This window comes from Microcaecilia unicolor, chromosome 6 (assembly GCF_901765095.1).
Source record: "Microcaecilia unicolor chromosome 6, aMicUni1.1, whole genome shotgun sequence".
NCBI lineage: Eukaryota > Metazoa > Chordata > Amphibia > Gymnophiona > Siphonopidae > Microcaecilia > Microcaecilia unicolor.
Window position 1 is genome coordinate 38,562,405 of NC_044036.1, and position 18,006 is coordinate 38,580,410.

The 18,006-nt window shown below is 42.5% G+C and overlaps 1 protein-coding gene across 2 annotated transcripts in view; it reads left to right on the forward strand.

Annotated features, from left to right (window-relative positions):
* The window catches only part of PATJ (PATJ crumbs cell polarity complex component), a 429,677-nt gene that overhangs the window by 186,739 nt on the left and 224,932 nt on the right, over positions 1-18,006 (forward strand). For both annotated transcript variants that reach the window (XM_030205409.1, XM_030205410.1), the window contains exons 26-27: positions 4,771-4,848; positions 16,123-16,255. In XM_030205409.1, coding sequence (XP_030061269.1) covers positions 4,771-4,848; positions 16,123-16,255 — 211 coding nt within the window. The remainder of the gene's footprint in view (positions 1-4,770; positions 4,849-16,122; positions 16,256-18,006) is intronic.

The following is an 18,006-nucleotide window of genomic DNA, read 5'->3' on the forward strand; positions in this document are numbered from 1 at the left end:
AGGGGTTCTTTCTGGAGCTCTTTTACTTTTAGCCATGTTTGGGGAGATGTTCGCAGGGGCAACCTTTGGAAAATAGCATGCATAGGTTGTCTGAGAGCCAGTGATGGGTTTGCTTTGAGTTGCTTTGGAACAGTTTAGCCTTCGCCACTTGGTGTTTTTTTATTTTTTGTGTGTGCGCGAATTTTGAAGGAGGGTTTAGGGATAGTTTATTGGGATATAAGTATGGGGAGTTTTTGATTTATATTTATGCCAAGAAGTGCAGAGTGATCACTTGGCAGAACCCCAAAAGAGAGATACCCGGATAGGAGGGGAGAGATTAGTAGCTCAATCAAGAGAAAGACCTTGGGGTGTTGGTGTCTGAGGATCTGAAGGTTAAGAAACAAGGTGGCGGCCTCGCAAGAAGGATGCTAGGCAGCATAGAGAGGGCTGCATAAGCGAGTGGTTTAACCAGTAGAAGAAAGAATGCCCCTCTACAAGTCATTGGTGAGGGCCCACTTGGCGTATTTATGTTCCATTTTGGAGGCCGTATCTTGCTAAAGATGTAAAAAGGACTGGAAGTGGTGCAAAGAAAAAGCTACAAAATGGTATGGAATTTGTGTTGCAAACCGTACGAGGAGAGACTTCCGACCTGAAACATGTATACCTTGGAGGAAAAGAAGAAAACGGGTGACGTGATACAGACGTTCAAAATATTGAAAGGTGTTAATCTGCAAACAAACCTTTTCCCTTGGACAGGAAAGCAGTTAGAACTAGAGGACATGAATTGAGGTTGAAGGGGAGCAGACTCAGGGAGTAATGTCAGGAAGTATTTTTTGCGGAGAAGGGTGGTGGATTCATGGAATGCCCTCCTGTGGGAGGTTGGTGGAGATGAAAATGGTAATGGAATTCAAACATGCGTGGGATAAACACAAAGGAATCCTGTTTAGAAGGATGGATCTTAGTGGAGATTGGGTGGCAACACCGGTAATGTGGGAAGCCAAAACCAGTGCTGGGCCGACTTTCTACAGTCTGTGCCCTGATCGTGACTGAATAGATATGGTGGGCTGAAGTGTAACTTTTAAGGGGCTTTGACGTTAACTTCAGAACTTTTAGTACAAGAACAGTGCTGGGCAGACTTCTACAGTCTGTGCCCTGAGAATGGCAAGGACAAATCAAACTTGGGTATACATATAAAGTGTTGCATACCATGTAAAATGAGTTTATCTTGTTGGGCAGACTGGATGGACCGTACAGGTCTTTATCTGCCGTCACTTACTATGTTACTATAATGTGTAATTGTATTATTACTGTGTGGGTTTTGAATACACACACACCCTCTCTGTCTCTCAGGCCTGGTGTAGGCATTGCCTGCAGAATGATATGAGTAAACTAGTATCATGGGCTTTACATTCATCAGTAGGTGTCACCCTTAAACAGTAACACAACTTCTCCTACTGCAAATTATAAATATAACCTGTCAGGTAGCTCCAGCTTCAGGGAAACTGAGAGATCAGTGAAGAACCGGGGACCGTAAGCTGGTGGAAATTTTATAACGGTTTCCTTGAAGCAGAGCCAGTGACTTGAAATGTGATACTGTGTCGGGACCTTTTTTGTTCTGGTTTATTGGATTATAGATGAAACATATTTTTTCAAAGAAAAATGGACAGATGATTAGACTTTAGATGCTTCTCAGTGATTTTTGACCTCATGGTATGATGATCAATAAAAAAAATCATATAATTTAAAATAGTTTATATGAGGTTTCAATGATGAGTAGTGCCTCCTCCTCCATAATTCATCAACAAATGGCAGCATTAACATGCTACACATGTTCGCTTGTTCTTGAAATCTCTTCCTTCACCTCTGTTCATGCATCTGTGTAAACAGGCCACTTGCTATTGCTTGTGAAATGGAAGAATACAGTGAGCACTTGGTGCAAATTAAGCAACGCGCTGTTACAGAATTTCTGACAGTTGAAGGCATCTCTCCAATTGAAATTCACTGCCGCATGCAGTTTGTTTATGATGATTATTGTGTCAATGTGAGTACTGTGTGTCCCTGGACCACTAAAGGGCTGGTTTGTGTGATCAAAAACAAAATGGATGACCCATGATGACAACAGATGAGTCTTGCACAAGAAAGGTTGATGAACTTGTAAAGGACAATCAAAGGATCACTCACTGTGACATTGCAACCTTGAAAACTTTGATAGAACAATTGTGAAGAGTTTGGAAATAGAAACATGACAATGATAGGCCTCACACTGCCTGAAACACCATAAAGGTAATTGCAAAGATGGGTCTCTCAGTCTTATGTAAGGCTACAAAACTATAAAGAGGAAGTGAAGTTAAACAGTATAAAAAATATATAAATCTACTCCACTTACACTCTTGTCACATTTTATTACAGGCTCTGACTACAAAAAATAGAAGGAAAAGCCTCTTAGAGCATAAGACAGCTTCTCATTTGCTCACACATCATAATCAAAGGCAAAAAACTTTCTACTATGAACTTGACACCAAAATATCAAAAGTTTTATTTTAACAAAGCACTTTATGTGCTTTGATGTTGAAGTTCATAGTGGAAGGTTTTTTGCTTATGATTGATGTGAGCAAGTGAGAAGAATAAAATGTGACAAAATTTTAATCGCGATTAATTGCAGGCTTAGAAATTTTGATGTTGATTAATTACGAGATTAACGTTTGTTTGTTTATTTATTTTCTGCTGCTGCTCATTGTGACTCTAGGCAAATCACTTAAATCTCCATTGCCCCAGGTACAAAATAAGTATCTGTATATAGTATATAAACCGCTTTGATTGTAACCACAGAAAGGCGGTATATCAAATCCCATCCCCCTGCCCTTCCTTTCCCTAAGGACTGATAATCTCACTCCCTCCCGCCCCCCCAGGTCCAACATATCTCCCTTTCCTCTTTCTTCCCTCCCTTTCCTCTTCCCCCAGGTCCATTATCTCTTTTTTTCTCTCTCCCTCCCTCCTGTTGTTCAGCACCTCACCCTTTCTTCCCTCCACCCTCAGGAGTAGCAACATAAAGTTATTTTCGTGGCTGCTGGAGCTTACTGCTTTGACATTAGCTTCCACTGGTGACCCTTCCAGTTCTGCTTGCAGTCCTGCAACTTTCTCTACTTCCCCCACTCAAGGTTCGGCTTCTATCCACTCTGAATTCCCCTCTCCCCCTAGTCTTCCTTCAAGGTGGTCTTCTGTTGGTCCCTAGCAGTGGCTGCCTGTGTCTAAGTCCGAAGCTTTCCCTCTGACTCATCCCACCCATGCAAAAAACAGGAACTGATATAAGAGCAGGCAGAATGAACCAGAGGGAAAGCTTTGAAGCAGACTGCAGGCAGCATATGTGCACCACTACCGCTGCTGGGGACCAACAGAAGACTATTTTAAGGTAGTCTTACACGCATGGGGGGGGGGGGGGGGTTGAATCCTGGTTGGAGGGAAAGATGCTGGATCATGCTGAGGAAAGGGGTCGGGAGTGGAAGAGAGCAGAAGAAACGTTTGGAGGAGACAGGAGATGCTGCAGTGTAATTAAATTCTTTAATTGCGATTATTATTTTTTGGGGGGATTAATGCATTACTATATATACATATATATATATCAAACATATAAAAGGCAAGTGTCGTACTCACTCGCAAATGCGCAGTAGAGACTTCCCTCTCTGCCCCGCCCCTGCATCAATACATGATGAGGGGGGTGGGACAGAGCGGGAAGTCTCTACTGCGCATGCCGCAGACGTACTCGCAACCGCTCCGCCCTCCTCCCCCCGAGGTCACTGCTACCGCTCCCCATACCCGGAGTTGCCGCCACCGCCGCCCCTCCACCCGGCCCGAGCACTGTCTTTCTTATTGAACTTACATCGCACCACGCAGACGCAGCAGGCACATCAGCAAAGCTGCTGTCGGGACGGGCTTCCTTCTCTGCCTGTGTCCCGCCCTCGCCGCGTTACATCACACGAGGGCGGGACAAAGGCAGAGAAGGAAGCCCATCCCGATGGCAGCTTTGCTGATGTGCCTGCTGCGTCTACGTGGTGTGATGTAAGTTCAATAACAGACAGTGCTCGGGCCGGGGGGGGGGGGGGGGGGGGGCGGAGCAGCGGCAACCTCGGCGGGGGGCCTCGGAACCCCCCATTCCAAAACTAGCCCGTTTACACGGGCTCAACGGCTAGTATATATATATATATATAAAACTCTCTGTGTCTTACCCCATCTGCCATACAGCCCAGAATTAGCACCATGCAATTTCCATCTTTTTCCATAATTGAAGGAATAACTTCGGGGACATCTGTTTGACTCGAACAGGTATAAAGGACTGTGTGCAACTGGTTGAAGAGACAAAATGTGCAATCACTTCACAATGGCTTTCAAAAACTTGCCCATCATTGGCAGAAATGTGTGGCAAATGGTGGTGATTATGTAGAACAGTAAATATATATAAAAGAGCAATTTCAAGCATTATTTTCATGTTTTATTCATTTATATATCTTCATTTAAATGAAATCTATGGAGGTGGAGACCTCACTTTCCATTTAACCCTCATATTATGTTGAGAGAATTCTGATAATGCCTTTTATAAAATAGGCATGAAATAAGTAATTTTTTTCTTACATTTCACATAGGCACTCTATTATGTAATTCCCCCAGATTGATAAGCAAGTCATGTAATATATATGCCATTTAAAATCACTGAATTCATTCCTTCTTTTCATTTTCTTCATGATAGAATATTTGTTCATACTTTTTCTAATACAATATAATTTACTGTATTTGCAGCTGGTTTCTGTTGTGAGTCATAAGACAAATAAGCCCAGTACAGACGTCAGTGAAGTAAAAGAAGATAAAAAGGAGAAGGTAAGTTTGTATGTTACCTCTTGTAGCAAGTAATTTCAAAAAGTATTTCTGCACATAAAAGACTATTTTATGCACAGACGTGGCCTTTTAAAAATTGATCGGGTTGATAAATATATTGGACCTGGACGAGGCATTCCTTAGGGGATAGGAGCAGGGAATAGGCATGTGCATATTAGATTGTATGCTCTGTCAAACAGGGTCTATCTCTTCATGTCCAGTTTACCGTGATGCGTACGTCTAGTAGCGCTATAGAAATGGTAAGTGGTAGTAGTACTAGTTAAATTGTGGGTGCCTGAGAGTAGGCATAAATGTGTGCATGCTCTTCCCATGGGATAATTTTAGAGAGAAAGCATACTCATATTTTCCCTTTTAAAACTGGTGTAACTGCTGTACTTTCTTGCTGTTTAGGTTAGGTGGTTAGGCATCAGCTTTGGCTCCTGAGCTCTCTCCGTGGGAGTCATCCCCCCCCCCTTCCTCTCCCCCCCCCTCCCTCTCCCCCCCCCCCCCCCCCCCCTCCAAAAGGATCTGAGGAGTGCTTACCCACATAAAGTTCATTAAAAAAAAACATAGGAAGAAGATTCTGGTTCAGTGTTTTTCAGAAGCAATGAGGGTTTTCCGCAGTGGCAGTCAGGAGAGTACTGCACTTGCATGGCTGGAGACAGAAGTCCCGTGGTGTGGAGTGGCATGGCTAACAATGTGAGAACCAGTGACTGAGCAGTGGGACTGGCTCCCACTGTCCTGTTTGTGACATGAAATTTTGTGGAATGTGCAGGCATCATTATGGGGAGTTATTAGGCAACTTCTCCCAGATTAAATAAGGCTACAGGGTGAGAGAAGCCCTTGCTGCTTGGGTAGCTTTACATTCCTCAAATAAATATCACAGTGTTACACAAACTTAAAGGCAAACATTCTTTATAATTCTGCTGTCTTTGATCTTCCAGTTTCCCTTTCTTACAATGTCTATTTTGAGGGTTTGCAAAAAGTCTCCAGTGCTTTCCTCAATAAGTAAATGAGTCTGCTTTCAATACTCTTCAGGCACTACGTTGGAGGAATGAGTTACTCATGGTAAAATTTGCTGTGGTCCTTAACCAAACGTCGGTTCCTCTATGCAGGACCGCATTTCGTTTTCTTCCTCAGGAGGAACCACCATATCATTTAAGCTGATCTGCTTGGCAGCCTGCCAGCATGAACCCTTCTCAGGTCAGAAATCAACTGCCGTGGCTCTGAATGTGATTTTTAATGACAGGACGCACATTAGCTATTCTGAAGTGCACAGGTAGACATTTTTTAGGCAAAGATTTATTTATGATGCACATAACACTCACCACATATGTTAGCCCCCAGATGGTTGATGAATTCTTTCCACTGATCAAATCATCAGCTAGAAAAATAAAATCTAAATTTGTTTCCACAGTATACATAGGTTCAGATATAATTTGGGTAAAACCCAAAGTAGCCATAATTTGAAGGACATCTTCATAATGAGGGACTTGAGAGGAGCTTTATTAATATAAATATTGAGATCTTCTAAGATAATAGCATCAATCTGAAGAGAGAAACATCTCAAATAGAGGGGAAAATTCAGCAGCTAATTGTTCAGGTGGACCATAAATACAGGAGTGGCCTAGTGCTTAGGGTGGTGGACTTTGGTCCTGAGGAACTGAGGAACTGAGTTTGATTCCCACTTCAGGCACAGGCAGCTCCTTGTGACTCTGGGCAAGTCACTTAACCCTCCATTGCCCCATGTAAGCCGCATTGAGCCTGCCATGAGTGGGAAAGCACGGGGTACAAATGTAACAAAAATAAAATAGATACCATTGGAGATTCTACATGGAATGTTGCTACTATTGGAGATTCTACATGGAATGTTGCTTCTATTGGAGATTCTACATGGAATGTTGCTATTCCACTAGCAACATTCCATGTAGAAGGCTGCGCAGGCTTCTGTTTCTGTGAGTCTGACGTCCTGCACGTACGTGCAGGACGTCAGACTCACAGAAGCAGAAGCTTGCGCGGCCACATTGGTGATCTGCAAGGGCCGACTTCTACATGGAATGTTGCTAGTGGAATAGCTCAAATAGTAGCAACAGTGGAGGAGTGGCCTAGTGGTTAGGGTGGTGGACTTTGGGTCCTGAGGAACTGAGTTTTGATTCCCACTTCAGGCACAGGCAGCTCCTTGTGACTCTGGGCAAGTCACTTAACCCTCCATTGCCCCAGGTACAAATAAGTACCTGTATACAATATGTAAGCCGCATTGAGCCTGCCATGAGTGGGAAAGCGCGGGGTACAAATGTAACAAAAACAAAACAAACTTTAAAAAGTGTGGTTTCATATGGTGATGCAGAAGAATCTTCAAAACTTTCACAAAGGTATGTCTAAGAAGTATTTAAGTACCACTAGAATCCTTCCCCTCCCCTCCCTCCCTTAAAGTTATGTGGCTTTGAGACTTTTAAATAGATAGGAGGGCTACTCCTCCACTCTTTTGCAATTTTATAATAGAGTACCGAGAAAAACTTTCAAAAACACATATATTTTATGCCCTTTTGGTACATGTAGCACAGGTGCCTAAGCGTCTTTATAAAGCAGGTTTACAGAACTAACCCTAGGCGTGCAGAAATGCTCTTGCACAAATTTGCATCTCCTCCAAGGAGTGCATACATGTGGGCTACAGAAGTGTGCCCACACCCATACATGTATATTCAGCTGTGCAGTTTTATAATAGCAATTTTCCTTGTCTAAAGTATGTTTTATTTTATATTTTGTGTCTGTGGGGGAAATACTTAGCATACCTGACCATTAATGCCACTTGAGTTTTCCTTTCTTTTTGGTGGTGGAGCTGTAGATGTGATGACAGTGTAGTATGCAGCTCTCATGTTATGCCTTTGTATTACTACAGCCAAAGTGGCAGAAATTGTATGAAGTATGATAGTAATTGGACACCTACTGACTGAAACTAGCTGCTGCATAAGTTTGTATTGTGATTGACCACTGGAGTTGTGCCACACTGAATATGGCATCAATCTTTTTTGTACCTGATCTAAATCAACATTTTGACCCCTTATTGTTTGCATAACAAACCCTCATGTCAAGAAAAGACTGAACTGACTCATCCCATTAACTGAATTGATACTCTGAGTAGCCCAGTGTTTAGAGCAATGGACTAAGAACCAGGAGGGCCAAGGTTCAAATTCCACTGTTGCTCCTTTGATCTTGGGCAGGTCATTTCATATTCATTTGCATCAGGTGCAAACTTAGATTACCCCAATATTGACTGGATAGATGTTACATCAGGGAACTCTAGGGAGGTAAAATTCCTAGATGTTATAAATGACTGCTTCTTGGAGCAATTGGTCAAAGAACTGACAAGAGGGGAACTATTTTAGATCTAGTCCTTAGTGGAATGCAGGGCATGGTATGAGAGGTAATGGTGTTGGATCTGCTTGGAAACAGTGATCATAACATGACCAAATTTGAGCTGATATCTGGTGTAAAGATGCTAAGGAAATCTACTGTAGCAGCATTTAATTTTCAAAAGAGTGACTACGACAGAATGAGGAAAATGTTTAAAAAGAAGCTAAAAGGATCGGCTGCAAAGGTTAGGACGTTAAATCGGGCATGGACATTGTTTTAAAAAAAATACCATCATGGAAGCCCAGACCAGTTGTATTTCATGTATTAACAAAGGTGGAAAGAAGAGCAAATGACAGCCAGCATGGTTAAAAGGGTAACATAGTAAATGACAGCAGATAAAGACCTGAATGATTCATCCAGTTCGCCCAACAGTCAACTCATTATCAAGTCATGATTAAACCAGCAATGAATGTGATGTACAATACTTGATCATTATCTCTCTTTGTAATTTCTGGGAGATAGACCATTGAAGTTCGCCTAGCCTTGTCCTTAGTTTCCAACTACTGAAGTTGCTGTCGAAGCCCACTCCAGCCTATCCAAATCCGTCATGTCAATTGCGGAACAGACCATAAAAGTCTGCCCGGCACTGTCCCCATGTTCCAAACTAATGGAGTTTCCGTCAAAGCCCTCTCCAGCCCATCCTAAACTGGATTGCCATATACCGAACTCGGACCATACAAGCTTGCCTAGCACTGGCCTTAGTTCTTCACAGTCAGAGTCGCCATTTAAAGCATTGCTTGACATGCAAACAGACATGTAATCATTTTTATACCATTCATTTTCTAATTAGAGATCCTCTGTGTTCATCCCACACCTTTTTTAATTCCATCAGTATTTTTTTCTCCATCACCTCCCTCAGGAGGGGATTCCAGGCATGAACCATCCTCTCCATGGAAAGGAATTTCCTGACATTACTGCTAAGTTTACCACCCCGCAATCTCAATTCATGTCTAGTTTTATCATTTTACCGTTTTCCCTTCGTTGGAAAATATTTGTTTTTATATTAATACTTTTCAAGTATTTAAATATCTGTATAATATCTCCCCTGTCACTCCTGTCCTCTAGGATATACATATTTGAGTCTTCCTCTTCTCATACATCTTTTGGTGCAAGCCCCGTACCATTGTTATTGCCTTCCTCTGGACCGCTTCATCTTTTTACATTCTTAGCAAGATACGGCCTCCAAAACTGAACACAGTACTCAAAGTTGGGCTCACCAGTGACTTGTACAGGAGCATCAACACCTGCTTTGTTCTGCTGAAATGAAAGAGACAATTAGAGCCAAAAAAACTTCTTTCAAAGAATGGAAACAGAATCTGAATTTAGAAAATAAGAAGCACCATAAGCACTGTCAAGCTAGATGCAAAGCGTTGATACAGAAGGCTAAAAGAGAGTAAGAAGAAAAACTTGCCACAGAGACAAAACTCATAGTAACTCAGGGTCATCAGACGCAGAAACCTATGAGGGAATCCGTGGGCTGTAGATTGTGAAGGAGCAAAAGGGACACTCGGGGAGGACAATGCCATAGCAGAGAGATTGAATGAATTCTTTGCTTCAGTCTTTACAGAAGAAGATGTAAGAGATCTACCTGTACTGGAAATGGTTTTCAAGGTTGGCGATGTGGAAAAACTGAAAGAAATCTCAGTGAACCTGGAAGACATACTGAGCCAAATTGACAAGTTAAAGAGTGATAAATCACCTGAACCAGATGGTATACACCCCAGGGTACTGAAAGAACTCAAACATGTGATTGCTGATCTGCTGTTAGTGATTTTTAACTTGTTAAAATCGTCCATAGTTCCTGAAGACTAGAGGGTTGCCAATGTAATGCCGATTTTTTTAAAATTATAGACCATCAGACCTGTCTTTAGTGCCGGGTAAAATAGTGGAAACTATTATAAAGCATAGAATTACAGAACACATAGACAAACATGGCTTAATGGGACAGAATCAGCATGGTTTCAGCCAAGGGAAGTTTTGCCTCACCAATTTGCTTCATTTCTTTGAAGGCATGAATAAACCTGTGGATAAAGGTGAGCCGATTGATATAGTGTGTCCAGATTTTCAGAAAGTGCTTGACAAATTCTTCATGAGAGACTCCTGAGAAAATTAAAAAGTCATGGGATAGAAGGCAGTGTTGTTCTGTGGATTAGGAATTGGTTATTAAACAGAAAACAATGGCCATTTTTCGCAATAGAGGAGGGTGAATAGTGGAGTGCCACAGGAATCAGTACTGGGACCGGTGCTATTTAACATATTTATAAATGATCTGGAAATTGGAATGACAAGTTAGGTGATTAAATTTGCAGATGACACAAAACTGTGAAAAATTGCAGGTAGACCTTAGGAAACTTGAAGACTGGGTATCCAAATGACAGATGAAATTTAATGTGGACAAATGCAAAGTGATTCACATTGGGAAGAATAAGCGGAATCATAGTTACCTGATGCTAGGATCCACCTTAGGAGTCAGCACATAAGAAAAAGATCTAGGTGTTATTGTAGACAATACGCTGAAATCTGCCCGGTGTGTGGTGGTGGCCAAACAAGCAAACAGGATGCTAGGAATTATTAGGAAAGTAATGCAAAATAAAACCAAGAATATTATACTGCCTCTGTATCGCTCCATGGTGCAGCATCACCTTGAGCGTTCAGTTCTGGTCGCCGTATTTCAAAAAAGATATAGCGGAATTAGAAAAGGTTCAAAGAAGAATGACCAAAATGATAAAGGGAATAGAACTCCTCCCATATGAGGAAGGGCTAAAGAGGTTAGAGCTCTTCAGCTGGGAAAAGAGATGGCCGAGGGGGGGATATGATTGAGGTCTATAATATCCTGAGTGGCGTAGAATAGGTAAAAGTGAATTGATTTTTCACTCTTTCAAAAAAGTACAAAGACCGCTCAATTAAATTACATGTAACTTCTTTTAAAACGAATAGGAGGAAATATTTTTTCACTCAAAGAATAGTTAAGCTATGGAACTCATTGCCAGAGGATGTGATAACATCAGGTAGCATATCTGGCTTTAAAAGAAGGTTTGGACAAGTTCCTGGAGGAAAAGTCCTTAGTCTGTTATTGAGGTGGACATGAAGGAAGCCACAACTTGCCCTGAGATTGGTAGTATGGAATGTTGGTACTATTTGGGTTTCTGCTAGGTACTTGTGACCTGGATTGGCTACTGCTGGAAATAGGATACAGGGCTAGATGGACCATTGGTCTGACCCAGTATGGAGTAGGGAAGTACCTATTGTACGTACCTTTATCTGCCCCTGAAAAGATATTATCTTAATCTAGCCAATCTAATGTAAGCTTAGCTAGTTTTGTCTAAATTGCAGCACAAATGCATACTTTATTTTGCTAAATTAAATTTAACCTGTTTCTCTGAGTGGCTTTTATTTAGTTTGTAGCCCAGTGACTTCCTTCTTCTTTGAATGTTCATCTCAATTTTATAAAGTAAATAAATGAATACAGTAGTTTGAGCTTGCCTTCACAACTTCTAGGTGCTTTTCTCCATTATTTATTAATCCTGTTCTTAGTTTCTTCTAGGACAGGGGGGTGACAAACCTATTGTCATGGGCTGTTTCAGGCCTGCTAAGATACCTCACTTGTCCTGCAGCAGAGTTTCTATTGTGGGAGGCAGTGAAAGACATAGTGGCTCCTTGTTTCTCCTTTCCACCCTATACCAGTTCCTCTTGAATTGCTAAAAGAAGGATAACAGCAGTAAAGAATTTCTCTGGCCACCACCTTCTCCTCTACTTCTACTGTCCAGACCTTCTTTGAACTACACAGCACTACAGTGTTCTCCGCAGTTCAAAGCATGACACATTGAGTCTGGAGAACTGGAGGAGGAGGACACTGCTCAGAGCTCTACACTGTTGCTGTCCTTGGCCTCCTAGCAAGCTAAGATGGGATGGGAAGGGGGACAAAGAAGAACCCCTGTTTCTGCCAAAGCTGACATGCCCAGAAGCACAAACAGGAGATAGAGGTAGACACCCTACGTTTGAGGTCATACACCAACTAAAATTAGGGGTGGACCACAGAAATCTACTAGAGGGAAACTAGAGGTGAAGAATCATAATAAGACAATCAGTGTTATTCCGGAAGTGAGCCCTTGAGCCCAGGCAGAGGCCTAGTATAGGGTTTTGGCCAAGGCCTAAGGTAGACTGAACAGGTCCTGCGCACCACCCCAGCCACCAAGCCCTGCACACACACAACAGCCAACAGGCACCACCAGAAAGTGGGAGATAGAGCATTCAGACAGGCCTCACGGCCGAACGGGAACCCACTCGCACATAATGGGAAGGGAGAAAGAACAACAAGGGTTCCCCACGGAACTGGGCCACAGATAGCGCCCACAGTGCAAGGTAGAGACACAAAGGAAAGGGTGAGAGGCAGAAACCTCTAAAGGTATACAAGACTGTGCCACAGGGCAAACAAGAATACAGGAAGCCCCAGAAAGAAACACTCTAGGCTTGAACCATACAGCACTCAAGGGAAAAAGGGAACCAACGATAGGACTACACTCTAGGCTGAACCATTCAGCACACAGGGAAAGGGGAAGCCACTCAAGGAATACTCTAAGGTGTGCCACGAAGCACTCAAGGAAAAAGGAAACCAACTATAGGAATACTGTCTAGGCTGAACCATTCAGCACACAAGGGAACTAGGCTGTTCTTACAGCATACAAAGATACAGGAAGCCCCACAAGGGAACACACTAGGCTGACTATACAGCACACAGTGGGAAGGGAGAACTACCTAAGGAATACGCAAAGCTGGCCCCACAACACCTCAATGGAAAAATGGAACTGCTAAAATAATAAACAGAACAGTGCTACTCAGCAGACAAGGATAAAGGGGAGTGATAAGCAAACAGTGGAAGTTGCCTTGACACACACAGGCCAGAAAAGGCACGCTGCTCCTCGGAAACAGGAGACAGATACAGCAAACAAAGTGAACTAAAACAAACAAACAAACAGGAGCAAAATACAAGGACAGGGGAGGCAGAACCACAGGGAGCAGAGCAGAAGCTCAGCACAACAAAGGGAACAGAGAGAGAGAGAAAGAGAAAGCTAAACAAACAAACTGAAATGACTCATGGCACAAGCTTACCCCAGGCAGCACAAGTTAGAGCAGGAGAAAACCAAACCAGGTGTGGGGAAGTGAGGCAATCAGGCTCATGCTGGGAACCCAGCACACACATACACAGAATAGACAAGCACGAGGAGAAAGGCTAAACTCCAACGTGAACACAAGGGCCCCAAGCGCAGGCTGGCTTCAGATGAGCAAACAAAGCAATCAACGCTAAAGCAATGATTGCAGGGGAAAGGCAGGCTTAAATGGATCAGGCTTCTGACGTCTGCTGGCTCAGCCCCTGACAAGCCAATCAGGAGTGAGTCCCAAACATTCCCCTGTCTATCCAGCAGAATCATAACACACAGTGAAACTCCAAAAATCCAACATAATTTTCTTATATTTTTTGTATTGATTGTGTTACGCTGAAACACAAATCTGTATTGGGCACTGGATACAATTTAGGGCTCCTTTTAAAAAGCCATGCTAGCGATTCCGGTGCGCTAAATGCAACAAAACCCGTTCAATTCCTACGGGCTTTGTTGCATTTTCCATGTTGGAATCGCTAGTGGGGATTTGTAAAAGGAGCCCTTAGACAGTTATTGGTGTTTGCCCATGGACATTTTATGTTGGATTTTTGTATTTCACTATGATTGTCTTATTAAAGATTTTATGATCCTTCATCTCTAGTTTCCCTCTAGTGGATTTCTGTAGTCCACCCTTACCTTTTGCTTCTGGTATAAAGCCAACATGTCCCCTAGGCCCTGCTTCTGCTACTATCATTCTCTCTATTGCTGCAATCAGGATCATAAAATCAGACTGAGTGAGAGTAAGTACCGAGGGTTGGGAGAGGGGGGCTGCAAGAGAATGATGGAATCAGAGAGGCTGTGGGTTGTATTGGCGAAGAGGGTAAGATGGTGAGGGAGGTAATATGATAAGGAGGGGTGACTGAGAATTTAATAGGTGTGTTCAGGAGAGGAAAGTGAATGAGGGGCTGTGGTGAAGAGGGCTAGAGTGAACGAGAGTCTGTTGTAATATGATGCAAAACAATATGAAGGGGAGGGGCGCAGAGTGAAGGGATTCTGAGGTCCCGCAGGGTGAAAGTGAGAAGGCTACAGGAGGGAAGTGGGGATAGAGTAAAGGGATCAGAGGAGGTGTGGCGGATGGGAAGAGAGTGACTGATGGATCAGAGGTGTGCAGTGAGGTGTGAGGAGATCATCCATCTCCCAATCCTAGGTCCCCTTTACTAATCAAGGATCCTTAGGTGCTAGCTCTGAGTGCTTCAGCAGTCCCAGTACTGAGCAAAACCCTTCAGTTTGTCCAGGGAGAGGTAATTAGTGTTCAGTTTTGTATTTCCAATTGTTTTGAAACGTTGGTTTCTTGTCTGTCGTCCTCCGCTGAGATTCCCTCCCTTCCCAGTACTGATCATTACAATTCATTCCCCCTCCTTCAACAAAAAAGCAACACACTAAATTAACTGGACCACAAAAATGCTCTTTTTTTGGAACATTATGCAAATCATCCCCCTCCCCTTCTAGTCAGCCTGCTGAAAGTAACGTTTTTTTCCCCCCATACTGTCTAGAATTTAAGTGAGTTTTAACATCCCTGCTATAATCCAAACATTGTAGCCACAGTCCTTGGCCAGAGCTCATAGACCATGGCTCCCTTTGGAATCTGGTGCACAGGTGCCCAGAGTATCACAGTGGGTGGTAGTATTTTATAACTGCGGCCGGCCGGGGTTTCCTCAAGGCTTGTGAATACTGCCTCAGCAGCCTCACAAGCCCTGGTCAGCCTGAGGAGCCAAAGCCAGGCGTGGGACTGAAAGCAGGATCTTCATGACAGCTCACAGCCAGGATGGCTGCTTTTGTTTACTGTCCTATGTAAATGGCAGATGTACCATGGGGACCATCTGTGTTCCACAAGCATAGATCAGGTCAGATCTGTCTACACGGCCCCATTTCTAAATGTTAATGGTTTATCTTATATTTGATCCTGAATGTTTTCTCTGCGAGCTGGAAAACATTACAGCTCTGCTTGCCATAATGGTGCAGCCATGGCTCACTTCCTAAAGTGTATGCTATTAGAGGCTTTATTACATAAAACCTAATTGAATATAATTTGTGGCGGGCAGGTAATGTAAACAATGATCCGGTTATTCTGAGATGCAGAGCTAAATGTTGGATGGTACACTCTCGTGTGGTTGCTTCCTACCTCCAGACTGAACTGTTCTCTGAACTCTTAACATGGATTGCCACGATTTTGCCCGGTGTCTTTATTTATGTAAGGTAATAGATATTTTTACAAGCATCATTCTCTGGATCTGGTTCCAATGTGGCATTGCAGGGGAACTCTTAAATTTACTGAGATAAAATGTTATGCCATGTGATGGCTAGTTTTGAATATGGTTCTGCAAGATAGCTGATGTTTGGATAATTACGCAACCTTTTGTTGATTGCTCATAGAAACTGATATTTGTGCATTGATCTGATTTTCAGGGTGGTGACTTCTGTATACATTATAATTGGGAGCAATGTTCGTTTGTAATAGATATTTTCATGCTGGGCTTGTACCTCGAAATAAGTCTCTCTCACATTAATTTATAGAAGCAGTGAGATCGATTTTTTACATTCTTGTAGTTGCTTGAAGCACTTGAATTTGCAGGTTAGAAGTTATTTGGGCTCCAAGCTCTGTTTTATCTTTTTCTTTGCCTGCATTATCAATATAATACTTTGACTCTCCCCTTGGAATTGATCATTGATTCAAACTCATATGAATCATATTTTATTTCCCCAGAGAATGAGTTTCCCTGTAGGTGGCGCACCCCCACCAATGATGTTACCACCTCCTTATAAAGGTCCTTTGAATATCAGCAGCTCATTGGAGGAAGAGATGGAGAATACTGAAGAAGATTATGTCCAGGAATCTCGTAAGTAGTGCTTTTGCATGTTATAGCAAATTCACAACAGTATAAGAGAACTGCCATGTACCAGTGCTGTTTAATTTTTGTGTATTTGGTTTTTATGTTGCACTTTGAAAGAACATTTACAAATTAAATCAGCCTTCAAGGATATATGTAAACTTTCAAAGTGCGAGTGATATCTTTAGGTTGTAGCTGCAGTCCTTTCATATGTGTCTATTTTCAGCAGACTGGCAGCCAGCAAAGATGGGTATATATGCCTAGATTTACCCACAGTTCTACTATGCCTTGAACATAGGACAGCATAAATTTGGGAGGGGGGTGTGGCAAATTTTCTAGGGATAGCCCATCCTGCCAGGATCTCAGATCTGATTTTCAATCTTTGTCTCTCCTCTTCAACGTCTCATTGGCTCTCTCTTTCCTTTTACGCACCCCACCTGTATACGTCTAATTACCCCTTCCACACATCACCCATGTGCATTCACTTCCTTTTCTATTTCTCTAATTCCTATTTTTTTCCTATCTCCCCACTGTTGTACCTCCAACCCTAATCCCTACCATGCCCCTCCACACACCCTTGTGGTGGATATCGTTGCCCCAGTTCTGGTGATGCGGTCAACGGAAGGCAAGTCAGCACAGGGACTATTGTAACTGAGTTTATAGGCCTTACCTGTAGCATGGAAGCATAGAGGGGCAGGTCACTTCTAGCCAGTGCATTTTTTCTAGCAATAAAGGTGCTGGTACTCAAATGCCAGGCCACTCTTCAGGGGAGGGGTGGTCACCGAGGAACCCACCCCACAATAACCAGGTCACCTGCAACCAGTCACAGAATCTATGATCAAGCAGAATTGGTGTGTAGAGCCTGAGCTCTTTCTTTAAAACTTGGGGACCATGGGTCAATTTTAGCAGACAATGGAAAAGGTGCCGGTACTCAATACCCCCCCCTCAAAAAAAGCTCTGCTTCTAGCCCTACCAATGTGGGCTGACTCGCTGCATTCCACTGACAGCAAAGTGAAAGCTCTGATGTTCTCAGCGGACAACTGGAAAAGGGATCTAAGGTCTGAGGTGGAGGGGGGGGTTTAAAGAGTTGCATCTGAGGCCCAGGGATAACAAAAAAAATGAAATTTATAACTACAGCTTTGGAGTATTATGCCTGCAATATCACACTGGGGACAGGATTGTGAACAAGCATGCACTCACTGTGCCATAGTAGCCATACATCTTCCACCCATGGGTTTCGTTTTCACACAGAAAGCATGTAGAAGGATGGATCTACCATGAGACACTGAGCATTTGCTGGCTTACAATCCCATGCTCAGTGTGATGTTGCTGGCATTAGTACTCTAGAGAAAAGAATTCTACACAGCTCTGATAGATGCGGAATGGGATGAAATCAATATTTAGAAACACTATTGAATATAAAATTCACTCTTAGAAGTCTATGAAATTGAAGTTTCAAGAATGTTAGCTTTTATATTTAATCCTAAAAAGGAAGTAATTTTTCTGGCATTATAAAAATGAAATATAAAGTTGAATGATTATTACAATGGTATTAATTGTCAGGCAATTACTTGTGTTAGTTTAAACACTGTATTTGTTAAAAGCATTTAAGCCAATGCAGACAATCTATCACATCATTAGCAACTACATGGATTATTTCTGGTTTGGAAGTGAGTTTGGCAGCATTTGGTATTTCACAGATTAAAATAGCTATATATATTTTTGGAGATTTGTTTAATCTTTTAAAACTTAAACCCCAG